General features: G+C 36.7%; 1 protein-coding gene across 1 annotated transcript; it reads right to left on the reverse strand.

The window, feature by feature from the left end:
- Positions 1–211: 211 nt before the first annotated feature.
- On the reverse strand, positions 212–15,006 carry vtg3 (vitellogenin 3, phosvitinless). The gene is made up of 28 exons (XM_077583951.1): positions 14,945–15,006; positions 14,838–14,858; positions 14,605–14,756; positions 12,919–13,170; positions 12,677–12,838; positions 10,546–10,694; positions 10,315–10,468; positions 10,084–10,241; positions 9,561–9,726; positions 9,354–9,479; positions 7,791–8,009; positions 7,497–7,714; positions 6,707–6,804; positions 6,515–6,639; positions 6,333–6,428; positions 6,140–6,259; positions 5,871–6,060; positions 5,238–5,325; positions 4,970–5,155; positions 3,180–3,321; positions 2,877–3,045; positions 2,676–2,785; positions 1,995–2,069; positions 1,617–1,823; positions 1,284–1,429; positions 1,064–1,202; positions 866–974; positions 212–774 (listed from the first exon to the last, which is right to left on the reverse strand). The coding sequence occupies exons 1-27, from the start codon at positions 14,982–14,984 to the stop codon at positions 885–887; spliced, it is 3,798 nt and encodes a 1,265-aa protein (XP_077440077.1). The 5' UTR covers positions 14,985–15,006; the 3' UTR covers positions 212–774; positions 866–884.
- Positions 15,007–15,353: the final 347 nt, after the last annotated feature.

The raw sequence follows: 15,353 nt of genomic DNA on the forward strand, positions 1-15,353 counted from the left end.
ACTTGACACTCTCCTAATGAAGTTAATATTATTATTATTATTATAAATAGAATTGGTCTTTTTGTAATGAATTCTTAAAGTGTTAATACAGAGTTAAAATAAGTCAAATTATGCAAAATAATGTGCAGGTCAATAAAAACATGAAAAGCAATGGTCCTGTCATAGTTAACTTTTATTTATTTTTTTATATTTTGTAATTATAGCCAGTTAATGTTTCTCCCCAAGTATGGGGACATGGTTATATAATAAGCAATTAGTTGTTTTCCCAAAGGGCACAGCGGCCTACTTTAATAGCATGCATGGTGACATTGTATTGTGGAATGTGCTAACAGTAATAGTGGGTCATCAAACAGAAAAAGGTCATCCAGACCTTGCACATATATTTTTGTAAACTAAGAAAAGATACAATGGAAGCTATTGCTGTTTTAACAAAAGGTGAGAACTTTATCTTTTGGACTGCATTTTAGACAAGCACAAATATATATTTTTCAACTCGGTGAATGAAATCAGATTGAAACATGTATTTGATTGAAACGAAAAGTATTTCATCATCCGCTTTGATGAGCATCAGAAGCTTTTGGACACAGAGCAGCAACTGTCCTCCAGAGATGGTTGTTCAAATATTGACATGCTCTTAAACTAATAAACCAGGACCTTTTACAAGTTATTTCCAAACTGGTGACATTTTTCGGGATAAATGATACATCATTTATAATGGCTTTTATCATTTATTGTTGGGACCTCTTCCATTTGGAATGTTCCTTGTCTCGTTGCCTGCAGGATAAAAACAAAAAAATGTCACACTTCAAACTTCAGTTCATGAAACGTCACGCACATAATTGTGGTAGATTGGCTTGTTGCTCACTTGGTATCATGCAGGTGCTTTACATTGTTGTGTTTCTGGCGTTGTACTGGAATTCCTGAAGACTCTGACGTGGCAGAGGAACTGGGATAGACTGGCGGTAGACTGTATACTAATGACAAGACAGAGAAATGACACAAATGTGTAAATACTCGAGTTGAACACCAGGTAAGAAAGTGAAAGTTTTGTTGACGTGTGCACCTCTGGGAATTGAACCCTCACGTCGATGCTGTCTGTCGAGGCAATAACAACTGAAGCAGAAAGCTCCTGCTTTGGATTTCTCTCGTACTCCCGGTTGAAGCCAAGAAGCAAAGCCATGCCTGGGATGTAGGTCTTAATACTGGGAAGGGCAAAGAGCACCGTTTACGAAATACAATTTAGTGAGTCAAAAAGTCTCATTCTCGTTTGCTTGTGTTCTCACCAGCTGAAAAACTCTGTCATGTTTTCTGGGATTATGTTCCAGTGGACTTTGGCCCTTAGCGTTGGCTTGGAACCAGGCAGACGTGCGGTATTGGCTCTCAGTGACATGTCAAACGATTGACATTCAGCTCCCCACCTAAGGTTTGCCTACACCAAACATTGGACATCAGCCAAGTTGGACAGATGACACCAAAACACAAACCAAACACATTATGCTGACTTTAACCTCTGTACAATCCTAATTTGAAAGTTGTGCTGATTCCAGAATTCACCTCATATCCGCAGTATGGATGCATGATAGTTATCTAGAAAATTGCATAGGTTTGAGGTCTACCTTTGCTTCTGTGCGGCCATCCAGCACCATGTCCATGCACATTTTCCAGTTGGTATTGTCTCCCACCTGGGACACAATCAGTTGGGTGTTCCGAAGGTTTCTCATGGGCGTGTAGAACACAGCTGTTTCATAACCTTCGGGCTTACGGTTCCCGCTCACTGCAAGAGCTCTGATGTTAAAAATGGCTTCAGGTGTTGAGTTGAAGACCTGTGGAGCCAAAAATGAGAATATTTTTGTGTTTGTTTATCCAAGCCGTAACCATGATGCGATTGGTCAAGTGAATGGGAATTGGAGGTATCGTGGCTAACAAGCTAATACCAACTTCCTTATCATTTAAGGCAAAATATATTTTTTTTTGTCAACTTCGGTTTCCATTACCATGCCAGGAGGATACAGATCAAGATCTGTTTCGCTTGATTCTGACTCTGAGCTTTGAACTCCTGATGTGGCTTCCTGTAAACAATCAATAGCATGATTACCTTAATGGCTGAAATGTAAAAAAAAAAAAAAAAAAAAAAAAAAAAAACAGAATAAAGTTGCCAGTAGGGATGTAACGATATCTTGTGATATTGCAATATTAAAATTGCCACGACATGGTCGTCGTCGTCGTCATGTCGCGCTATTAAGAGCAAGCACATCTGTAAAAAGGCAAGGGTGTATTCCATTTGTGAAGTCCTAGCACCCTCTGGTGGTCAGTTTAATAGTGCAGTTTAATTTTAATTAGAAATATTTTGGCCACTGCGGTAGTTGCCATACTAGCTAATATTTTTCTCAAACGCATTGTGAATTACATAGACCATGATACTTTGCGCTATTTCTTTGTCACTGCTGTTATTATGTATAAAACGTATTTTTTTTGTCTCTTTTCCTAATATGAGCTTTATTTTTTTGTTTCTGTTTACAATATCATGATATTTTATAGATATCGTTAGCTTTTTTAATATCGCCAACCTTCCCACAATACCATAATTATTGCATCATGAGGTTCATATCATGATGTTTATCGTATCGTGATCTTTGGATATCGTTACATCCCTATTTGCAAGGGTAGCTCCAGACCTGCGAGAGCCTCCTGAGACTCTGAAGGAGTTCTTGGGTGCTGGTAGGGTATTGGCTCGGACCAGCATTGACCTCAAATCGGATCTTGTCGACAGCTTTGTTTGTCTGGACTTGAATGGTATATGTTTGACAAAAGTTTTTAGCATTTAGTCATAGTTTTTAGTATAATACCGTGTAATGTTTCAGAGTTGTGGAGCTTACCTGGGACCGCTTTAAGTGCCACATTGGTGTATCCCAGGAAGTAATACAAGGGGTACTCCTCGTGGTAATACGCTCGTCTCAACTCGGATTCAATGCAGAAAACTTCTCCATAAATGTTTTTCTCTGTGCACATTTTGTCCCTGGGATGCCAATTGTTGGGCTTCTGTATCTGTTTGAGGAGAACACCATTCGACTTTAATGGGTTTCATTCAGATGTGGCAAATTCAGGTCCAGTTTGACTTTAGCCACAAGTGTTTCGGGACCTGGATTTGCCACCTCCGGTTTTATTTCACCCAATTATACCTCTTCTTCAGGTTCAAGCTTCACAATTGTCGGACCCATGCGGACAATTTCGTTATTAGGGTCAATAGCTTTGGGCATCATTGGGGTCATTTTCGGCAAAGCTGGTGCTTCAATGTTCCTGGTGACTGCATATACATCAGAGCTATTGGTCGGAAAAAGAACAAAGACGAAATAATGTTCTTTCTGTATTTCTTAGGGGTGTCAGGCGATTACAATTTTTAATCGTAATGAATCGCATGACTTAAAAAGTTAACTCACGATAAATAAATAAAAATGTAATGTAACATGTAAAAATTCTCTAAAGCCCAAAGTATTCAAGTTAATAACGGTAAATTCAAGAAAACAGAATCTCATCACCAACATCAAATCAATGTAGTAATATAGTGATATTGTCTGTCTATATGTGGCACACACACACACATATATATATATATATATATATATATATATATTAGGGCGATATATCGATATATGCCAGGCGATTCAAATTTTTTATCGTAATCACATGACTTCAATAGTTAACTCACGATTAATCACAAATTTTCATCTGTTCTAAATGTACAATAAAATATTTCCATTTATTTTAAGTTATCATACTCTTGTTAACATAAAAATGGAAAAAACGTTAAACTAATACAAATATGGCTGCATCTTTTAGTCATTGATGCAGTAATTTCATAATAATTCTTAAAATTGAGTTAAAATTAAAAAGATGTACTGTACTGTAAAAACGCGTGATATTGATTTGTGTTGAGGTCATTTTTCTGCCACAAGATGGCATAATTGCATTTGTAAAACGTAGGTGATACTCGTTTAACATGAAGTAACTTGCGAAATTCTGCACATTTTTTAAATTGTAAAATACAACTTGACTCCACTCTCCACAAATGTAAGCATTATTATTAAATTTATTACCACAAAATTTCGACGTGGACGTGTCTGCTGCGTTGGGATTGGAATTCCCCCATTGCAGGCTTTCCAAGTAAGGGGCGGTCCTTAATCGTGCATTTTAAAAAATGGTGGCGCTAAAGGAACTTTAAATCAACTCAAAAATTCAAACATTAATTTTGACACCCCCAGGTATTTATTATTGTTTTACCCATACCCTGACTCAATCACTCATTTAATTTCCCGTTAGCTGCAGAGAATGTTTTGATACAGTAAATGCTTTATAAAACACGGCAAGTCATAATTGATGCCGCACTCATCCAGGCAGCATTGGTAATGAGAGTTTTGGGTCTTGATAGTGAGCAAGGTCATTTGGCTTTGGCAAAAAATGCTCTTTATTTGACACCAATTCTGGCTTTTTATACACACCACACTTGAACTTCTAGCATGTTTTTTTTCTTTGTAAATTGAACTACTCAAACGTTTGAAAGAAAATAAAACGGGCTTGATTGAGCCAAATCATTTGTAACCGGCAGCTGTGGCACAACATTATGTGCCAATGACTGTGAGCAACTCAACCCGTGTGCACACACCTTGGCCTGTTGAACGGCCACCAAACAAACAATTAATCAGTGAGGTACCACAAATTCCCACATGCAAGTTATTTAGCTAATTAGCTTGTTGATGCCTCTTTGGACCAGCTCGATGTTGTTGTGGTCATTGCTCCCTAAAGCACCTGTGAAAAATACTATATAATAAAAACCTGTGACTACCTGGAGCAAAATATTTTTGTGGTATACTGTAAATAAAAGAAAAACAATGATTTCACAAAATACTTATTATTAAGAAGAGAAGATCAGTTAGTTACTGATTAGTTATTATTGACCACTCCCAAATCATACCTGACTGTGAAGAGTTCAACTTCCTTTTTGCTCAAAGGGATGTCAAGTTCAAATTTCCTTTCTCTGATGTTAATCTTGGCAGATAACTTCCATGGGATGGAATACGGTATTTTGCTCTTAAATTCCACACCACTGTGGAAAAGCTCTGTGTTGATACCATAGGACATCCAAATATCCTTTGTGCAACTGTAAAAAAAAAAGAAGAAGAGTTTTATTCAAGAGATGAATTGAAATGAACTTTTTATAAAGATTATTGGACGTTATTTACCCAACAAAGCCATCAGTGTCCAGTGAAATGTCAGAGGTCAAAAGTTGTCCAAGGTGGTCAGTCAGTGGCGGATTTATGGCAGCTTTTGCTAAAACAAAAACAACCAAAACCGTCAACGATATTTAACAGTCAAATGTCTTCATTAAAACTCGCTCTCGAAAACATATACAAACGTACTATTTAAAATATTGCCACTGTTCCCAAAAACGTATTTATACGTTTATTGTTGTTGTTTTTTATGCTTACGGAAGGCATACAGAAGGCTTTGATGCAGCCTCTGACCTGAAGATGTCACTTTAAGCAAATGGTAGTTATTAGAAAAAATGGCCAGTAGGTAGCAGCAGAGTATAAGAGATCAACCAGGGCCATGTTGCAACAAGGTCTTTTCTCCAGTGTTTTCAACAGGTTTGTGAATAATGAGGAGACTTTAGATAGCTATATTGTAATGCTAATTGCTGCAAAACAGAAAATGAAAGAAAGAGAATCTGATCTTTCTTTTGGTAGGTTCCATGTTTTTATAGCAATAGAAAACAATATTCTGTGGGCCTTGCTAAATCAGACAAACAGCCGGGAGCGAAGGGGGTTGCTTCAGTGAAAATGGCTGGGAGTGAATGAGTTAAGCGGCGCTTTTACCATTCACGGTGATGCCATTAAGAGTCTGATAATATTTGCTGATCTCCAGAGGTAGGCCGAGAGTGGTAGCTTGGAAGTAGCGAGTCTCAAAGATTAAGAAGGCCTTTGTTCGATGCCATGAAATTCCCTTCTGTAAATTGTCAATGAGCGTCCACACAGGGCTGTCTTTGCCTGCAGAAGGACTGACAGCCTGCAAATACAAATGAAATACTTAGTACACACTACAGTGGGATTATTTCTGATCTGTATTTTGTGCTTGATGCGCTCACATTGATGATAGTGCGAATAAACTCTTTCTTGATATCTGCAAAGAACCACTCTTGTCCAGAAGCGCGAGAATAGAAATGTAGAAGAGGTTTGTCACTGCCGTGAGTTTCCCAGTTTCGAAGCTGAAAAAACACAATAATATTTTCCAGAGACTCTTTGCCACACTGAAATTAAAAGTCGAAATAACGTTCCAACCTGACTAAGAATGGCCTGGAAGTCACTAAAATCGCCTTTTAATTCAGGGACGATGGAGTCAAAAATGTCCTTGATTCCATCAACACGTATACCCGTCTTGAAAAGAGAAACACCTCATTACCATTCATGAAGGAGGACTTTTGTCTTCAATGAATATTTAAATGCATTTCAACATACAGTACCTCCAAAAGTTGAAGAATTCTACCAAGGAAATACAATTTTCCTTTCATCATGATTTCGGTGGGGATGATTTCTGTTGCATTTCTTAGCATGAAGAACTCTGCCGCTGTGCCAAGGAGTAAGTCATCTACAACGGGAAAGTAGGTATGTCATATAGACTCTTCAAAGCGAGTACTGTAATATATTCAGCGTACCATTAAACCAGTCCAAGCGCATTGCCTTGCTGTATCGATAGGTGAGGCGACCAAATTTCGGGGCCAGGATTTTCACTGCCACGTTACAGGCTGTGGACCTTTTGTAAACACCACAAAACAACATCTAAAATGCTGAACAGTATCACTAACTTGTGCCCTTGATTTTTAACTAATTCACTGCCATGACGGCTATTTCTATTAGTTTAAAAAAAAAAAAATCAATCAAATCATTAACAAGAGTATAAAAACCTAGAATTTTGGGGGGGATATTTAGAACAGATATAAAATCGTTAGTGAAGTCATGCGATTAATTATGATGACAAATTTTAATTGCCTGACACCCCTAATTTTTAATAATGTTTTTTTTTTTACTTTTTTTTTTTACTTTTTTTAAGAAGAAAATAATATTAAAAATTAGGGGCATCAGGTGATTATTTTTTTTAAATTGTAATTAATCGCATGACTTCACTAGTTAACACACGATAAAAAAAATGATTATTAAAAATTAGGGGCGTCAGGTGATTCAATTTTGTACTTGTAATTAATCGCATGACTTTACTAGTTAACTCACGATTAATAACACATTTTTATATCTGTTCTAAACGTGCAATCATTTTTTCCCCTTGGTTTTCATACTCTTGTTAACAAAAGTGGGAAAAAAAGTTAAATTAATTTGTTAAAATGAATTTTTATTCTTTTTTATTAATTTTAATATTAATTATTAATATTAATTTTATATTTTTTGTCTATAGGCGTAAATGGCAGTGAATGAGTTAATCAGTATACCCACAGGAATGCATTGTCCGGAGTTCTGGATTTGGCCATGCTTCTCAAATACGAGTACGTAAAACTAATAACATGAAGGTCTTTCTCTTCCTGCAGATGTGTGGCCACAGTGAACACCAGCGCCATCGGTGGCTTTGTGTCAAATAAGATCATGAGGGCTAACATGCGCAACTCAGCAGGAAGTTCCTTTTGCAGGTAAAGACTCATGGCGATGATTTGAACCTGAAAAGTACAATACACTCATAATATTGATGTCTGTCTGCCAGGTCACAGCCTTAAAAATGTCTTGTTTTCTTACGCTGTGTGGGTCTCGTGCAGCAATGAGTCTCAAGGACTGGACAGCAGCCCTCAGCACCCGAGGAGGGAGATCAACTGGGTTGGCAGACACTCCAGGGAGGAAGCGCATGATGGTTTTAATGCTGCCTGGATGACCCGCGTTGCCCAGAGCTTTCAGAGCCAAAACCATGTCTTCCTCATTGTTTTTCTTCATACTGTCCATAGCGAAGTCCAGCAGTGGCTAAGTAATGAAATAAAATCTTTGTCATAATCAATGTCATGGTTTTGCATCTTCATGTTATGTAATATTTGTATGTGAAGAACTGCTGCAGTGACACAATAAACTTCCACTTTTTTGTATAAGGCAGCTCTGCATGTGTTAAAGTAGCAGTTGTTCGAAGGTTGATAATTACCGTAATTTCCATGAGCCAGTCTAGGCCTTTCACACTATATGTTAGCATTATGCTAGCTGATTTTTCTAATATGGTTTGGTGTCAACATTTTGGTGTTTAAATATACAATGTTTAATTCACCCTTTTTTTTTGTATGTGAGGCTATTTCACGTGTTAATGTAGTAATTGTTTGAAGTTTTATAATTACCGTAATTTCTGTTAGCCAGTCTAGGCTTTTTACACTAGAAGTTAGCATTCACCTTTTTTTGTTATGTGAGGCACTTCCGCGTGTGTTAAAGTAATAAATGTTTGAAGGTTTGTAATTACCGTAATTTGTGTCGCCAGTCTAGGCGTTTCACGTTACATGTTAGCATTAAGCTAGCTGATTTTTGTAATGACTGTATAATTTGGTTTGAACATTTTGGTGTTTAAATATACAATTGTTAATTCTCTATTGTTGTGTGTGAGGCTGCTCTGCATGTGTTGTTGCAGTTGTTTGAAGGTTTATAATAACCGAAATTTCCGGTAGCCAGTAGAGACTGGCTAAAATCCAGTGTAGCCTTTCACACTATATGTTAGTATTACACTAGCTGATTTTTCTCATATGGTTTGGTTTGAACATTTTGGTGTTTAAATATACAACGTTCAAGTCACCTTTTTTGTATGTGAGGCTATTCAGCATGTGTTAAAGTAGTAATTGTTTTAAGGTTTATAATTACCTTCATTTCTGTTAGCCAGGTTTACATGTTAGCATTAAGCTAATCCGATTTTTGTTATGACTGTATAATTTGGTTTGAACGTTTACTCAACTCTATTAAAGCTTTTTTTCGTGTAATCTTTCTTTTTCAAGCATGGAACGTATCACCCGTGATAAACACTTTATTGGGCACTGATTGGGAAAAACTGTTGCAAAAAAGGTAGCCCAAGAAACTTTTTAAAACATTTTTTTTTTCAATACTTCTGAAATATATTTATATTTATTGTATTTGATAATATATTGGGTATCATCCCAACAATGTTTAATATTATTGTTGTACTGATAGGAATATCTCCGTATTCAAAAGGGATTGATTACTTGCCCAAAAAAGTTAGACATATTATGCTCTCAATAAACAGTACTTGCGTGAATTTATAAAAACTAGAAAACAATTTCAAGTACTTACAGTAGATTATCCAAAGGATTCTTTCATTACCTGAACAGCAGACACTGGGCAAGGCGTGTAATAGGCGCAGTGCTTGTACACCAGAGAGCCATAAGAAAGTGCCACGGTATGCCATACAAAGATGTTAGATCGACTGTAGGGCAGCGTCAGGAAGGTCTGAGAAGAAAAGGCAACGTCGTCGTCATGGCTTATAGAAGGGGACGTCCAAACCGCTTTTTGCCACTTTTTTCATCTCACTTTAGCCATCTCAACCAATTCAGGAATAGCCTCCAGATGTTCAAATGCCAACAAGAGCGTTTGAAAGGCCTCGGACGCAGTTATGTCTCCTTCCTGGAACCTCTTTTGCAGGAATTTAAGGATTCTGGCATCGTTGACTTCCACAATCGTGTCCAAAAACCACCGTCTAATCAGGGCCATGTCAGAGGAAGTTGATTAAGCATTTCTAATCTTTCACATCAAAGATAATCCTTAAAACTAATTAAATTAAACCGTGTTGGAGAGATAAAGGTCAAGGGTTGCATTTAATAAAATATAAGTGTCAACGGTTTCCTTCATTTTAATGTAGAGCTGCTTTTTACATTAACCTTTCTTTAATCAAAACCCGACATGATAATGCATCTTTAATCAGACAAAGTGTCAGACTAACGACATTTTCAACTGAATGAGGATTAACTATTCAGTAATTACTCATTCTGTTGAAGTGGATCTGATTTTGACATCATGTGCACCCTCAAAGCACCGTGACTTTTGAATACTCCACCTGTTCTCGTCATGTGCAGCAAACTGCTTCCACATCACTTCTAATCCTTCGTATGGCACCAATCGCAGCAGTTGATACAACTTGATCACGTCCTCAGTTGTTGCGCTGTCAATTTGGTAGTTATTGACTTGAGCCAACTGTTTGATCAACTCAACAGCCTGCAAAGAGAACAAACAAGACATTAATTATTTCCACCGTATTTGCATATGATTGAATTTCATTTCATTTGACCTTCGACGCCGCATCGTCCAAGTTCTGCATGACGATGGGAATATACGCTCCCGCTTCAACAAACTTGTAAATGATGTTGCCTCTGTTTTCCATCGGCCCATCTGTGTCGGTCACAGCAGGTGTGTCTTTCACATCTAGCAGCACGATTTCCTTCCTGCAGTGTGGATGGTTTCAACCAGTCAGCATTGCAAGCGAGGTCGATTGTGAGCAGAATTGAAGATCTCGTCTTACGTTGCTTTCATTTTGAAACTTCCGCCTTTTACGTTGAAAGGACTGAAGTGTTGTTGTTCCAAGCCATGAGCCCTGGAAATGAGGCCTCCCTCAACTGTCGGTTTGATTGTGTACACGTATCGCATGGTTGAAACAACAGAATCTCCTCTCTGGAATGGATGACACATCACATTAGAAGTTGTTGGTCAAAAACTCGCACAAGTTCGTAGAAAAGTGACATATTTCTGGAATACTTTTTTTGTGGAACAAAACACAACATGCTCTACCCCTCACACATCGTAGCTAATCCAGAGGGGTCCAAACGATGGCCCGGGGGCTATTTGTGTACCGCCAACTATTTTTCAGCGGCGTGCACCAAAAATTACTTTATTAAAATTACACGGGAGGTGGGCAGATACTAATATTAATAAATAGTTTTATATATTGTAGCACTTAAATTTGCAAAGATAAACAAACAATATATGACTAAAACAATAACAGTAGCATGGTGAATAAAGATAATTACATTTTAGAAACTAAAATTGTCTCAACTCTCAAGGTCTGATTTATGAATATTCATGATTCCCAAGTAACTTTTTTTTTTAAACTAGTCAGCTGACTACAGTTCCCTCTTATTTTGGTTATAAACGTGGAGATGGGATTTGGTCACTGTTCAGTCTAGGGGTGAGTTTAGCCTCGTGCGATGCAGGCCCGAGGCACCCCTCTCAAATCCAGACCCAACCCACAAATGTATCTACCCAATAATAATAATAATAATGCATCCGATTTATATAGTACTTTTCTAGACACTCAAAGACGCTTTACAATGGAATGAATACATTATTCATGGCTATTTACACTGTGGTGGCGGTAAGCTACTTAAGTAGCGACAGCTGCCCTGGGACAGGCTAACGGAAGCGTGGCTGCCAGTGTGCGCCTACGGCCCCTCCGACCACCACCAAACATTCGCACCTTCCATACACCAGTGTGAGTAGCACTGGAGGCAATGTGTGTGAAGTGCCTTGCCCAAGGACACAACGACACATGACTTGGAGAGAGCGGGGATCGAACAGCCGACCTTCTGGTTACTGAACGTCTCTACACCCCTGAGCCACGGCCGCCAATAAAAGATACTGTAACTCTTAACACTTGTTTAGTTATTTTATGTAATGTTATGTTAATAATAAAAAGAGTTTAGCAAACAAACCCTGTGTTGTTTATCCACAGTTTTTGAGTGGTGAGAAGCGCCGCTTCCGCGTTGCGCTTCAAGAGGAAATAATGAACAATGGCACTATCTAGTGGTCAAAACTATGAACGCTCATCTCTAAACATTTTTTTTTACTCTGTGTTTGTTTGATTGATGTTGTTGTTTATTATTATTATTATTATTTGTTTATTATAATTATTCTTATTTGTATTATTTGTATTGATTATTATTATTATTATTAAATAATAATAATAATAATAATAATGGATCAGTTTGTATTTATTATTTGTATTAATTATTGTTGAAAAATAATGCTAATAATCAATTAAGTTGGAAAAAATGTATTATTATAATGATTCTTATTTGTATTGATTATTATTATTATTATTATTATTATTACTATTATTAAATAATAATAATAATAATAATGGTTCAGTTTGTATTTATTATTTGTATTAATTATTATTAAAAAATTATGCTAATAATCCATGAAGTTAAAAACAAATTTGCATATATATATATATATTATCAACTTGAAGGTAACACGGTGCACTCCGCCGCCCATTTGTCGCGCAATAAAAACCGGACATTTTCATGAATTTCTAAAAATATTGTATATATATATATATATATATATATATATATATATATATATATATATAATATATGGAGGGTGTGGGTCAAAAATTATGTTATTGTTTCATTTGTCAAGAGAGAGTTATGTTTTTTGTTTTATTTTCTATCCATACAGAGGAGGAATACCTTAAAATAGTTATAATGTATATCATCTTTGAGTATCACTCTCTCTTTTTTTTTTTTGAAAATAAAAATATTTTCCCCCTACTATACTTACTTTACTCTACTACTTTTGCGGGTAACCAAATGTGATTTGTTTCCATACAATTTGCAATGAAACGTTTTCTCAATCATGTCACCCAAACAGACCTTTTTGGAAATATCGTCAAGCACAGCGGTTGCCATTCCTCTGTAGCGTTCCGCCTTCTCCCTGCAGTTGGTGACGTCCACAACCTGAGTGATGGTCATGTCCCTTGTTTCCTTGTTTTCTTCAATGGCATAGTTACTCTGACACATGCCGTGAATGCCAACCTGGAAATTAAATCATATTTTTGAGCAATACTTCATGAGACTGAAGGACATGGTATACAGAAGCGTTTGTTTATTCTCACCTCCTCGAGTTCGTAGAATGTCTGTGTGGTCTTGACAGTGACGTGGAAGAAGCTGAGTATGCCTCTAATGATGTTGACAACTGTGTCAGAGACCTCAGCTGAGGCGTGGATGTTGCCCACGTGCCCATTGGCAAAGTCAAATGTGAAGGGTTTGACGAGCTGGCCTGAGATGCGCTGAGCGAGTTTAGGGACAGCAATGAAGCTGTCCTTCCCCGGGAAGCCGTTAAACTCCTCAAAGGCCAAATCTGAAATCTTTTAACCACAGTAGACGATACTACTATAAGACTTGTGACAGCTTTAAAGTCATTTTAACATCATGAGAATAATTCATTAAAAAAAAAACATGACAGATGAAAACACAATTGAGAGTTTTGCCCTTGGTTAACGTATATCAAGTTATGTTTTAGGGAATCGAAATGAATTGCTGTTACTTTTGATTCAGTCAGGGCAAAATTGTATTTAGATGGATAGATGTCTGTGGATTGCAGTCAATAGACACAGAGTTACAAAACAACCGATCCATAACAGTGGTGCACCAAACACCTAAGGTTGCAAAACGACAGCATTCTGTCATACTGACTGATTCGCTTTTGTAACAGCAATGCACTAAAACATAGATAACATTCTATAGAATTCAATATAAAGTAAAAAGTATAAAATATGTCCATCGTTCATCTCAGTCATACATAAAACCCTGTATAGACAAACTCATGGAAAAATAATAATAATAATAATATTAAGGTGGATGGATGGAAATTAAATCTACAGCTGTTAATCTAGTTAGAATTATATCTTAATAAGGTCCAATCTATATATTTTTTAAGGCCAATGCAGAGTCCGATATTTGGCAATAATAAAATTCTGATAACTGATTAATCAGCCGATAATTAAAAAAAAGAAAAAAAAGAAGTTTAGAATAACCAATAAAATATATATATTTTTAAACCCTTAATGCTTACATCAATATAAAAAACATGAATTAAAGACAATATATTGACTGTTTTTCAATTCTTACAACACAGCGAAAAATCGACTAATTCTATTTAATTTGGGGGGAATGTTTGAACGTCATTATCTTATGTTGTAATGTGTAAAAAATATATTAAATCATACTAATCAACAATAATCAATAATCGTTCATTTAAAAAAATAATAATAATAATTGGCCAATTAACAATATATATATATATATATACAGTATATATATAACATTTATTAGTATTTTTTTTTACAATTAATAGAGGATAAATAATTTTTGATTTAATTTTCCATGTTAACATTAAAGAGACAACGTATTAGGACAAGCGGTACAGGGGGAGATAGCAAATCCAGGTCCAGAAAGTAAAAACCCTGCCCCAGTTTGGTAATAGCCCCTGGTGCTAGCTAGCTAGGTCCCTAGCAGGTAAACAAGCACCCGGTGAGCTAGCTAGCTAGCACCTTAGGCTAAAGCCAAATTATGGCAGGGTTTTTACTTTCTGGACCAGGATTTGCCACCTCCGAAAATAGATGAAGTCACAACTCTGTATTAAATACAAAATACTGTACATATTTTGAAATAAATGAAAAACAGCCCATATTCTCACTTATTTAGCAAAATTTGGTTTAAAAAAATCATATATGCTTTCAAAAGGCTTTTGTCACAGCCACAAAACGTTTTCTTATTACTGATTTCACGTCCCTGCTTACCTGAAGGAGGAAGGTCTGCCCAGACACGCCGACAATCTTGAGCTTGCAAGTTAGCTTGACCCCAGATTCAGCCAAGTTTGGCATGCCCAGTCCAAAATTGGCCACTCCCTCATATCTATACTCGTAGGTTTTCTTAGGGTTTAGGCTGAAATCTTAAATGAGTTTTCAATGAAACAAATTAAACATAATACAACAAAGAAGAATGTGTTCAATCCGTCTGCTGAAATACTCACCATAGCGGACACTTTGACATGCTACAAAAGAAAATCCGATCAAGACAGTTAGCATCGGGACTTGGTTGTGAAGTACATTGTTATATTTTTCCTTTAAAAGCACTTACTGGCCAGAGCCACAAGGCAGCAGACGATGAGCCCTCTCATGGTCAACGTGGGTGCAAGCAAACATTTCACATCACTCCCTTAAATAGTTGAGTGTGTTTGATTTGGGAACCTGTTTGTGTTGACCGTTGTCTGCGGGTCACTTGCGTGCGTTTTTAACCAGTCAACACTGACTTGACGACACACTGACATTGTCAGAATGACATGACAAAGGCAGATAATCATCAACTGCTGTGGTGGAAGATAAATAAAAGCGACATACTGAACATCTTATATAGTGACATCATTTAGTATTTTTATGATTGTTTGCAAATATTAATCTTACACTACATACATATACTATTCACAAAAAGTTGTGGGTATTTAGCTTTCGGCTTAGATTCAGGATGACCTTAAAATGTACTATAACCT

The sequence above is a fragment of the Vanacampus margaritifer genome, chromosome 13 (genome assembly GCF_051991255.1).
Source record: "Vanacampus margaritifer isolate UIUO_Vmar chromosome 13, RoL_Vmar_1.0, whole genome shotgun sequence".
Lineage (NCBI taxonomy): Eukaryota > Metazoa > Chordata > Actinopteri > Syngnathiformes > Syngnathidae > Vanacampus > Vanacampus margaritifer.

Coding starts and splice junctions, on each gene's coding strand:
- vtg3 (XM_077583951.1), bottom strand. CDS start 14,984: ATGAGAGGGCTCATCGTCTGCTGCCTTGTGGCTCTGGCCA. Junction 6,805..7,496: donor ACTCCGGACAATGCATTCCT/GTGGGTATACTG, acceptor TGTTTACAAAAG/GTCCACAGCCTGTAACGTGG. Junction 1,824..1,994: donor ATCTGTATCCTCCTGGCATG/GTAATGGAAACC, acceptor TTGGCTCCACAG/GTCTTCAACTCAACACCTGA.